At 38.0% G+C, this 12,409-nt stretch overlaps 1 protein-coding gene across 2 annotated transcripts in view; it reads right to left on the bottom strand.

Annotated features, from left to right (window-relative positions):
• Window positions 1-12,409, bottom strand: part of LOC126375704 (uncharacterized) — a 53,323-nt gene that overhangs the window by 26,023 nt on the left and 14,891 nt on the right. For both annotated transcript variants that reach the window (XM_050022801.1, XM_050022800.1), the window contains one exon: window positions 10,141-10,251. In XM_050022801.1, coding sequence (XP_049878758.1) covers window positions 10,141-10,251 — 111 coding nt within the window. The remainder of the gene's footprint in view (window positions 1-10,140; window positions 10,252-12,409) is intronic.

Genomic DNA, 12,409 nt, shown 5'->3' with positions numbered 1-12,409 from the left:
AGACGGTTGTTTTAGATTTGTGCTTAAAATTGACGTGTGTTCCATAAATTTTATGCTTGTTGATTACCAGTCCCTTTCCTTTTATACGGATAAGAAAATGACAGATATAACTTAAAATAAAATTAGATGGTGTTTACAGGAATTATCACCAATGTGTTTGTACAATAAAGTTATAAAGTTTAATTATTAATAGTTTGAAGGGTTATGTTTTTCGTAGTTGTCGAAGGATCGAGAGTCCTTAAATAGTTTTACCCTAGTCTTAGTCGTTTGTTTTCCCAACTCAGATTATAACATCTGAGAGCCATCAAGGCTAGAGTGAATAGGCATTTGCTAGGTAAGCGTGATCCACCTTAGACCACATCGTCACTTGCCATCAAGTGAGATTGTGGTCAAAAGCGAGCCTATATTATTTTAAAAAAGCATTTGAGTATTTTTTAAAGGAAAGTTTTTATAATTAAAAAAGTAAATGACGATGCAGCATTAACTGGGAAACTCTTAAATGCCTATTCTATCACTGCAGCCTTGAATGTGCCGAGTTTTTTTTTTTTTTGAAAAGACAAGACGACTGTTAAACATGTGAAAGCGAACAGTTTCGCGTAAACTTTAGCTGTAAAATTAAAAGTTACCGGTGGTGTAAAATTGATGGAAGTAAATATGTGCCAATTACTGTCAAAGTACGATCGCTTTGATGTAAACGAAGCCGTTTTTTGGGACCGAAAATATTATACCCATATCACTTAGCACTTGTCATTTGCAAGATGAGACAGATAAATACAGTGTTAGTGACATAGTAAAGAAAACTTAGAAAAAGTAGAATTTTACGTCGGAAAAGTATGGGACTGAATATAATTTAAAAAAACACTAACCTTTTCATGAATTTTCCGACTGAAAAATCCACATGATATCAACTCAGAATCATGGTCTGAATCATCCCCCTCAATATTTGTTACGATGTCATTAACACCCCATCTACTTGTATGTACTTGTACAGTGTGTAAGTGACATTGTAACAAATACTGAGGGAGATGATTCAGCTCATTATTGTGAATTAATCAGAATCAGAATCATTTATTCAACGTAATTATCATGGATAAACTTGTTGAAGGTCAATGTAACATTTTTGAATTTACGTCAATTTTTGAATTAATATCAAGTGGATTACGATGTCGCTGACACTAACACTTTGTATATTCGCACGCGAGTTGAAAGCGAGCGATACAAAAATAAGGCACCTAAACTAGAAGGCACTAAACGATCGTGGCAGCCTTTAAACAGGAAGTAAGTAATTGCGTACTAAAAATCTAATATTTGATTTCGGCTGTGAAACCTTTAATGGAAACGGGCTGTCTAAAGTGACCATGCTGAATATGGTCGCCAAATAAACTAGACAAAGGCGCGGTAGACCAACAAGATAAGATTTGCTCGTGAATGATACCTAAAACTAGCTACATGTTTTTTAACTTGATTAATGTTTGTCGTATAGTAATAAGTATACCCGGGGTATTAGCTAATTTGCAAACGATTACGAAAAAAAAAAACAGTGACAGACAAAATAATACTATATGACATGTCACCTTGTCAAACTCATACATTTTTTATCACTGTCACTGTGGTTTTTTGCGGAATCGTTTGCAACTTGGCTAACCCCCTGGGAATAGAATTTCCCTCACTTTACTACATTTTTTTACCTAGACTTGCGTTATTTCAGGAACGACAACACTAGTAAAGCAACAACTTTAATACTTGATTCAAATCATTAGAGCCTTCAGCGCTCCCCATTTGTCCGGCCAAGTAGTTAATGCCATCTGCGGGAAATCTACAATAAATCACGTCAAAAAAGATCGCAAAACTCGAACTTCGTAATGTAATTAAGTGCGCGTAAAAGCGATGTTTTATTAAAAAGAAATCCTTGTTATTTTGCTAAGTAAACCAAGCTTTGCGGCTTTAATTAATCATGAAAGCGAATCAACGTTAAATGCGACTATGGGGACATAAATACCGTGTTAAAGAGCTTTCGCCTGACACTAAAGCGAACAAAATAAGGACGTTACATTACATGTCGTGCGAAATAGTGGATGAACACTCACGCCAGGTGACAAATGTGTCCAAATAGATGTTCTATACAAGACAGGCTATAGATACCTACGAACGGTCACGAGTACTAATTTGTATACACTTTTACTTTACCACATTAACTTTTATGACAAATTAAACCGTAAGTCTCATTAAATGTCAAATATGTTAGTGCGACAGAGTCCTAAAGTGGGTACATTATATTGCTCATGACTGTACATGTAAGAGTCGTTTTCCCCGTATTCATTACTGCTATTTCAATAGCTGCATGTATTTCAATGTATTCTCTACATACATACATAGACTCACGCCTATTTCCCACCGGGGTAAGCAGAGAGAATGGAACTCCATTTGCTTCGATCGTGACATACTTCTCTTGCTTCCTCCACATTCATCAATCGTTTCCTACACGCACGCCGGCTCAGAGTAGCCTCAAAACCTCTAACTTCTGGATAAATCTAAACGGCGAATGGGATCTGCAATACCAAAAGACTTAATAGAAATCCTTATTCTTCCTTGTCTTGTCCTATCGGAGTTGGACAGCATCATGGCTATTCTTATTTGGAAGACTGCAGCTCTGAAAAGCTGGTGCTGCAACCGAACCAATCTCGCAAGTTCTTAAGCCAGGACTGCCGCCTCAGGCCAACACTTCTAACTACCAATATAAATTAGGGAGATTTTTTGATATCATCATCATCATCATCAGCCGTACGACACCCACTGCTGGGCATAGGCCTCCCCCAAGGATCTAATATATTCACATAATTAAATAAAACATAGCATAACAACATAAGCTCACGACTATATTCCAATTGGGGTAGTCAGAGGTACATCCATCGCAAGATGAACTTTGTATCGCAGTCTCTAATGGTCGAACCAACCGCGTTAGTGAAAACTGTACTTAATGATAAATTAATAGCTTATCGGTGCAAGTCCGCTACCGGGTTATTAAAACCAAAATGAACACTATCAAAGCTGTTTAATTTAGCGCTGATTATAATTAACGGATAATTTATTTATTGCAAATGGAATAGCAAAATTTTGAATGTCGAACACTTTATTATACAACGAACGCTATCTGATTGAAAGGAATTTTTGACGTGATTTATTGGTTTGCCGCAGATGGCGTTAACAACTTGGCCAAAGATTTATAGGTATAACTAATTTTCCCAGCGTGTCTTGCACCTATTTTATGTCTTTTGTTTCACAGAATCCATATGTCACCTAACTGGGGGTTAAAATGGCCTCATCGAAGCAATTCATCTAAGAAAGCAATATTGCTTTTATATGCGCAAATGTCACACAGCAATATTGCTTTCTTAGATGAATTGCTTCGATGTGGCCATTTTAACCCCCAGATTATGGATGAATATAATGATTAATGACCATCTTTATAAACCATCCTAATATATCAGGTATATGGCTGTTGCATGGATAGTTCATATAATTAAATAATCCTATTTTTTTAAATCTTGTTTTCTTGTACTTCTGTTCGCCGTAGCTATGATTTACATCAGAACTATATACAGGGTGTTAGTGACATCGTAACGAATACTGGTGGGCATGATTCAGACCACGATTCTGAGTTGATATCAACTGAAATTTCCAGTCGGAAATTTCATGAATTTTTAGTGTTTTTTAAATTATTTTCAGTTCCATACTTTTGCGACGGAAAATTCCATTTGATATCAACTCGAGTCATGGTGTGAATCATCCCTCAAAGTTTTTGTTACGATGTCACTAACACCCTGTATGTATAATAAGAGTAATTCGTTGAGAGACTGTGTAAATGTAATCCATGTGGCAGTTCTAATAAAGAAACAAAATAATAGAACTCCAACCATTCAGAATCGGTAAATAAAGCTTATGGGTAACTAGTAACTACGAGTCAACAACTCAACATAAGAAAAATCAATAAAAAACAAAGGCAGTATGCTAATGCACCCGTTCCTAATTCCTTCCTACCTCGCGTGTTTTCCTTGGCAACAGACGTCCCCTTACAATATAGTCGATTAAGTTTTGTAAATTGCATTTTATTATTATGAAGTTAAGTATTTAGACTGATACTGAACACGATACGACGCGACGTCACGATAGTTGAATATTTTATACATACATAATAAAGTATATTTACCGTTTTTTAGAGTTCATAATTTAACTGAGTTTTGTATGTGGCCCTTGGTGGTATGTTGGTTTTTAGAACGCGGCCAAGAATCGGTTAATAGTGACTGCAATGGTGCTGATTCCGGTACAAACCATCTAACTTTATTTTAAGTTATACCTGTCATTTTCTTACCCGCCGAAAAGGAAACAGACGGGAAATCGACAGGCATAAAATTTATGGAACACAAGTCATTTTTAGGCAGAAATTTAAAAACCCCTCCCAAAATTTTATATTAGCCACCCAACAGAATTAAATTGACAGTTGACAGCAAATGTTCGCTCGCGTTATTCATTTTAAACAGTTGTCAATCGTCCATCCATTTCCATTTCGGCGGATAAGAAAATGACGGGTATAACTTAAAATAAAATTAAGAGGAGTCTGCAGGAATCGGGGCTAATGTCGTAACCAAATTAAGATTGGCTTGAACTTAGTTTTGTAGGCTTTTGTAGACATTTCAGGCTGAAATTAATCATTTTAAGATGACTCCATGCTTCGGAAGGCGCTGTTTCCCACTTATTCCAAATAAGTAAGTAAGTACAATTGTTACATATGGCTTATGTAACAACTGTGTACTTAGACAGTATTATTGACCCGCTAAGGCCCCTGCTTTGGCGGCTCAATAATAAGTGACACCGGGGTTGGTACGGTCGGCCATTGACCTTACAATATAAACGAAAGAAAACCATTGATCGACTGTTCCCATTTTAAACACTTATAATGTTCTACTGTAAATACTAAGTATATAAAAAAATTGTGCACAACGGCATTATGTAATTTAAAACTTATTGAAAGTTACTATTAAATTACAGTTTCACATGACACTTTTGTTTAGACTTAGACAACTTCTAGGAAGTGCCGAACTCGTGTAACTATTGCTTATTTACACATAATAATGTTGTATAATTAATTGCTGATACCAGTAAACACCATCTAATTTTATTTTAAGTTATACCTGTCATTTTCTTATCCCCCGAAAAGGTAAGAGACGGGTAGTCGACAGGCATAACATTTATGGAACACACGTCAATTTTAGCCAGAAACTTACACAACCCTCTTCAAATTTTACATTGGCCAATAACCCTACAGAACTACGTTGACAGCACTATGATCAAAATGCCGATTTCATGCGTCCGGGATGTTTATTCATTCACTCATTCAATTTAAAATTAACAGCTATTAATCATTCGTCCCTTTCTTTTTCGGCGGATAAGAAAATGACAGGTATAACTTAAAATAAAATTAGGAGACGTCTGCTGGAATTAGGGTCATTTGCAGCTTTACTTTTATTACTAGGAGTAATAAATGTGCAGGACATTAACATCAATTAATGTTTACACTTTGATACCATATCACATTAATATGTTTGAAAAATTTAACTGTAGGTATCAGTAAATTCAAATATGTTAATGCGACAGGGTTCTAAAGTAAAGCTTACGTTTTGAGGTTCGGTACCCTAAAATACCTGCTGATAGCCTGATACCTGTTCGCGTTGTTTATACTACGAGTTTTGGACGAAATAGTGAAAGGTGAACGCGCTATCTATACAAACATTATTTATCGTTGGGGTGTCTAACCTACCTGTCTACCAAACCTGGGGTGTGGTCCCCTAAAATAGGTCAGTGGTTACATTTAGTAAAACATCGGGATATTAATGACTTTCAGGCATGGAAAGAGGGAAGCAAAACCGGGTTCCCATACCAAAGAAACAGGAAGAATGTACTATGGAGCTTAAGAATGTAAAAGTATTCATTTGAATATGTTTGTTTGTTGTGTTGTTTGAGTCCTTGATGAGAGTGGAAGAAGCGAAATTGGTGCATCAGGATCGTAGTACAGTCACGAGCATTAATTTATGTATACACTTTGAAACCATGTCACATTAACAGTTTTGACAAATTGAACTGTAAGTTTCACTAAATGTCAAATATGTTAGTGCGACAGAGTCCTAAAGTGGGTACATTATATTGCTCATGACTGTACCTAAGTGGAATTCCGTGGTCTCTGCCCACACCTTATCTTATGTATGTTAATTTTATGCAGACTAGCAGACTTGTATTTACAAATTGTCCGAAAAAGTAGACGATTCCGTGTTTCGGAGGGCACGCTCATCCCAGGTAGTTAGCCGTAAAAAACACCTCCAATAACCGTCAGTGAAGCAGCGTGGAGGGCCGATAGAATGAGTTCAAAATTCAAAAATATTTATTTTTCAAAATTGGCTTACATAGTTAGCGCTTTTTGAACGTCAAAATATTAAATTACATAATTATTATGTAACTAGCTGTAATACTACTACCACATCGGAAACTGTAACGCTGAGGGAAAGACGTGGCCAGAAAACCTCCCAGCACAGGGCCCTAGTCCTACTGTTTCATGTTCTCCTTTCTTTTCTTTTTTTTAACGTTTTTTAAAGTTTTTTTTTTCACGTGCCTTATTATAGATTATTAACATTAACTACTTGATTGGTTGCCATCGGTACGGCAATGCAGGACGGAAGGGGCAAGTCACAGGGACTGTAACCTGGAACCCTGACAGAGGGCAGCAGTAACTGTCAGTAGGTACTATTCAGAGGCGGAGGACAGGAGTCCTAGTATGGCTTTGTAATAGACTCCTTATAAAATGTATAAAAACTACAGGAAACCGGTGGCATTTTTATGTGGCCGGTGGCCCGTGTGCGGCGACCCTAACTGAGTCTGAGAGCCAATGTATAAAACCGACCAACTGTGAGTCGGACTAAGCACGGAGCACGACGGGTTCCGTACCATTGACTAGGTAAACAACAGTAGGTATAAAAATCTCATATTGTAAACTTTTTGACATTGAGCACAAATAGGCAAAAATGGTGCTTTTTGTATGCGAGTCCCCCTTTGAAAATATTTATTTTTAATATTTGTTGTAATAGCGGAACATAAATTAATAATCAGTGAAAATTTCAATAGTCTAGCTATCGCGGTTCTTGAGATACAGCCTGGTGTCAGACAGACGTACAGACAGCGAAGTCTTAGTAACAGTAGAGAATAAGGATTAATACTACGTATAGAACGGCAACTCTCCGCTCCCCACCAGCGGTTGAGCTAGGTTTACCTCACCCCCTTCGGTCTTACTTTAGTCTTCAATCTCATGGCGTCAGACGTCACACTGACAGATGCGCGTCTACGATAACGTCAATGTGTAGTGTCTGTGTAAAACGAGGTGTTTTGTATGAAATGTCCGGGGTGTGGTAATAGGGTCCCGTTCTTAATCTTTGCGTAGGGAACCCTAAAAGCGTCTTAATATAAAACAGACGTCTTTGATGGTAGACGCGAACTAAAAACTAAGTCAGGGCCGATTTCATACATCATACAAGTATACAATAATAGATTCCTGAATGCTTTCAGTTTGTTCAGTTGCTGGCTTTTAATAACGATGGCGTATTGTATTTATAAACGGCAAACAGACTCCGGGAATCCGTGATAGTCCTGTTCGGAGACCGCGTGGCTTACACCGTACTGTCTGTCTGTGTGCTGTGTACTGTGTCTGGTAATAGACACAATGCTGAGTTCGTGTCCTATTCACTGCTGTGCCACATTATGTACTGAGTTTTAAAAATTGTTTTATGATATTTTGTTGTTTTTACTGTGTTTGTAACACTTCGTATGTAATGTGTCACAATTTGTTGAATAAACATTTTCTCTCTCTCTCTCTCTCTGTCACTGGTTCGAATGCCGGCTCGGGCTCCAAACCACTGAATCCGACATTGTTAATCCTACCAAAAACATTCTGTAAAAAAACTAGCCAAGTCTCGATGGAGCTGCTTATCTCTAAAAAGTAATGGGATCTAGACAAAGTCGTGCCAAGTCTACTGCAATATCTTTACTATTACAGTTGTGCCGCCCGATTTGAATTCATATTTGGTCTAGTGGTTAGAGCGTCAGGCTCACGATCTGGAGGTCCGGGTTCGATTCCCGACAGGGACATTGTCGAAATCACTTTGTGAGACTGTCCTTTGTTTGGTAAGGACTTTTCAGGCTTGAATCACCTGATTGTCTGAAAAAGTAAGATGATTCCGTGCTTCGGAGGGCACGTTAAGGTGTTGGTCCCGGCTATTAGCCGTAAAAACACCTCCACCAACCCGCAGTGGACAGCGTGCTCCATACCCGGTGGGACGTATATAGGCTGTTTATGATGAGTTTCTAAATTATGTGGCCGGTTAACGGCAAGACACTCGCCTCCTACTCGTATTACATGGGACTTTAACATAGCTGGCGAGGAGCGGGTTTAAGTATACACCTCTGCCTACCGGTGTCTTGAGAAATGAATTAAATGGGGGGGGGGGGGGAATATTTTTTAGCATAAAAATCTCATAGACTAACATTAAGCCTTTATACGCACACAGAGCAGGCACAGGCCTCTCAATAACGGGGGTGTGGAGCATACTCCACGCTGCTCCACTGTGGATTAAAAGCCTCAGCGAATAAAAAAACGTACAAGGCATTGAGACAAGGTAGGCATGGCACGGTATCAAAGTCTGCCTATATTAAAATAATTAAACATAATGACGCATTATTACTTAGTGCATTATTAAATGCTTTATTATAGCGAAGACGTCCTTACGATGTTTTTTTCGACGCATACGTCGAAATTGGTACCTACCGTTGACTTGACACAGGTCAAGGATTCTCGAAATCGATTTAAAATACTTGAGATAAGACCGTACCGGTAATGTGCACCAAAGAACGCTGACCTAATGTGATATGTGTGTACTAGTGTAGCCCATAGGCTATTATCGATAGTTGAAAAAAAAAAAACAATAGTACCTATCGATGCCTATCGATATATCAATAGATACTATTGCTAGTATTGCTCCTGACTATTGCTAGATATCGATTCTATCGATAGTGACTAACTATTGCTAGATAGAAAAGAATCGATCGACCTAATGTCGACTGATACGTCACTATGCTAATAATGAACGTCACAACGCTAGCTTACCTACTTTGACAGATCTAATTCTTACCGCGCATTGAGGCTATTGTAAAATGTTATCTTATTGAAATATAATCACTTAATGTTTCTGTTGTTACAAGGAAAGAGAGGACGGGGAAGACCAAGAAGAGCTTACATGGAACAGATTAAAGAGAAGACGAACGTCGTGTCTTATAAGGAGGTGACCAATTGGTCTTTGACACTTAGACAAGAATGGAGAATGCTACACCGACAAGAGCGTGGCTCTTAAAAAGTCTCCATTGTTCTTGCAATAGTCAGAAGCAATATTATGAAGGATAGTATTGCAATTTGACGACGATAGTATTGATCTAAATGAGCTATCCATAGTATAGATGATTTTCGATAGTCAAACTATCGATAGTTTGGCTACGCTACGCTAATGTGCACTCAACTAACGCACGCATAGTAAAGTCATATCTGGCCCCTTCTATATATTTTTGATTTAGTGTGTTTACCTTGCCCTTAAATTATAAATAGATGGCAATTGGTATGCGATAGGCGATTATTTCTGTATGGAAATTAGTGCCATCTAGTGGCGGTATTTCGTATTATTATATCCTTACGGCACGTAGCACTAATTTCTCGCCACTGGCACTGACGGGACTGATAAAATGGTCAGTTAAAATATTTAAAAAGTTTGGGAAAAGGGAAAAGTTTGGGCAGGGGCCCTAGAAAAGTACGCTATCTACACAGAACAAACCGAAACTTTTTATTTTCTGTTTAGCACGCCTCGTAATGCTTGCTTAATCGCTTATTCAAAACTTATCTGGCTGATAATATAAATGCTATCAGAGACTTTGTCTGAAGATGATTGTTTGTAAATAGCAATGGTGAAACAAATATCTACATAAACGTTTGAAGTTCATAATCAGATAAAAATACTCACGTTGTTTGAAGTCGAATAAGATAAAAAAAAGTCTTACTTGATGGTCGAAACTTCGAGACATCTGAGCCGCATTTTTCTCTGTTGTAAAGCAACCGCTTGCATACTCTCCATGGCCCGAAGTAACCCTGGTCGAAGTTTGGATTCTCCACTGGGGACAAAGTAGAATAAAAGTTATTGATTACTGAATAAGTAATACATTGGATGAAGAAAGTAGTTGTTAGATGTAGATGTAGTGAAAAGCGTTGATATGTCGATGCAATAGTGTAACGCCTGGAGATTATTTAATTAAGACCAGAATAAAGAATAATACTACGTGTAGAACGGTAACTTTCCGCCCCGCACCAATTTGTATCGGGCGCCGACCTCACCCCTCTGGCTCATAAGCCGCTGTACGGCTGCGTTTCTATTGACGCGGAGCTGTGCAGGAACCGACCAATCACCGTGAGGGAGAGAGTGACAGAGCGTCTTCGTTTTTCGCTCTCTCGAACGCTGTGATTGGTCAAATCCGCACATCTCCGCTCTACTCCGCCCATCTCCGCGCCGTAGGCCGGGTGGTCTAAGCCGCTATCGCGGTCGCATTTACGCGGTAAGAAGAATAGAAGAAAGAGGATGGAAAGGCCCTAACGCGCATTTTATATGAGAACTGATGTCGCTGGTTTCAACCCACTCTCTTTAACTACTACTCCTGCAAACAGATAACTACGATACCTTTACTGCTTATCAAATTGTATAGGCAATGTATATTTTATGTGATGAGCTTTATCATTAGTTTTCGTAAGATACTGCATACAAAAGTATTTTTTTTTGAGTGAATGAGGTATTTGTATGGAGTGTCCGGGGTGTGATCAGGAGTTTGCGAGAATGAATAGTTCGAATATGGAGTTTTTAGGTGTATATTTTTACTTATGTTTTGGTCGATTGGCTTAGTTTATTTTACATCGAATTACTATAAAATTTATAGGGGTTTATTCATTGATGTTGGATTAATTTAAAAATCATTTAATTATCATTTTGTATCTATGTGTAATAAGACTAAGTTTTTATAGTTATTTATGAATTTTAATAAAGAAAAATGTACTAGACTTTAAAAAAATAATTTATAGGATCAAAATCAGTTTGCTGAGTTAGATATATTTTTTTTTATTGCATAATTCCGCGGTCCAATACTTCGACTACTGTCACACTAAGGTTGCCTAGCTGAAATTGTTATTTGACAATAAGGTCGCATACGGTGCATACTTTATCCGTTTGTACCCGGTCCTAAATGTTATTTGCGCAATAAAGAATTATTGATTGATCAATTGAAAAGAAGCCACTACTTTCGAAGAAAAGGAAAATTCCATCAACGTAAGTACATTAGATAGGTATAGTTACTTCGGTCAACAGAAAACATAACACGTTCGTAACGACTAGGTAATATTTATTTAGTTGTCAAGTCCATTGATGCGCTAGCGCAAGTTTCTGGCCTTCATACGCCTACGTAACGATTACGACATCGTCTCGTCAAATAAACGCGTTTAGTACGACTAGTAGTATTGTCAACAAGCTACTGTTTGAAGGCCTAATTATAATAATACTCAAATTATACAAGCGTTGAAGTTTAGAAAGTAAGAGGCCTTTAGTACGTGCGAACGGGAGAGGAAATAAAGATGAAAGAAATAAACACACATAACCCATAAACAGCCTGATACACGTCCTACCCTGGGCACAGGCTTCACCTCAAACAACCTGAGGGGATACAAACCGGGGGGAGTAAAGATAAAAGAGAGAGATACACTCTTTAAGATTCTTTCTTTTATCGTGTGGGTTGTGAGATGGATTACCAACCTCATCAACCCTGGTGTCAGGAGGGACATGGCTCATGTAACGACTACTTACTTACATTAGTAAGTAGTAACCGGGACCAACGACTTAACGTGCCTTCCGAAGCACGTATCATCTTACTTTTTGGACAATCAGGTGATCAGCCTGTAATGTCCTAACCAAACTAGGGATCACAAAGTGATTTTTGTGATATGTCCCCACTCTCTACCGGGATTCGAACCCGGGACCTCCGGATCGTGAGCCCAACGCTCAACCACTGGACCACGGAGGCTGTATAAGATCAATAGCATAGATACTGGTGCTAATTCCTGTAAATACCATCTAATTTTATTTTAAGTTATATCTGTCATTTTCTTATCCGCCGAAAAGGAAAGGGACGGGTAATTGACAAGCATAAAATTTATGGAACACACGTCAATTTTAAGCACAAATCTAAACCAACCGTCTAAAAATTTTACATCAGTCAATAACCCGACACATTC

This window comes from Pectinophora gossypiella, chromosome 19 (genome assembly GCF_024362695.1).
Source record: "Pectinophora gossypiella chromosome 19, ilPecGoss1.1, whole genome shotgun sequence".
In the NCBI taxonomy this organism is placed as follows: Eukaryota; Metazoa; Arthropoda; class Insecta; order Lepidoptera; family Gelechiidae; genus Pectinophora; species Pectinophora gossypiella.
This window is presented reverse-complemented; position numbering and strand designations above follow the sequence as displayed.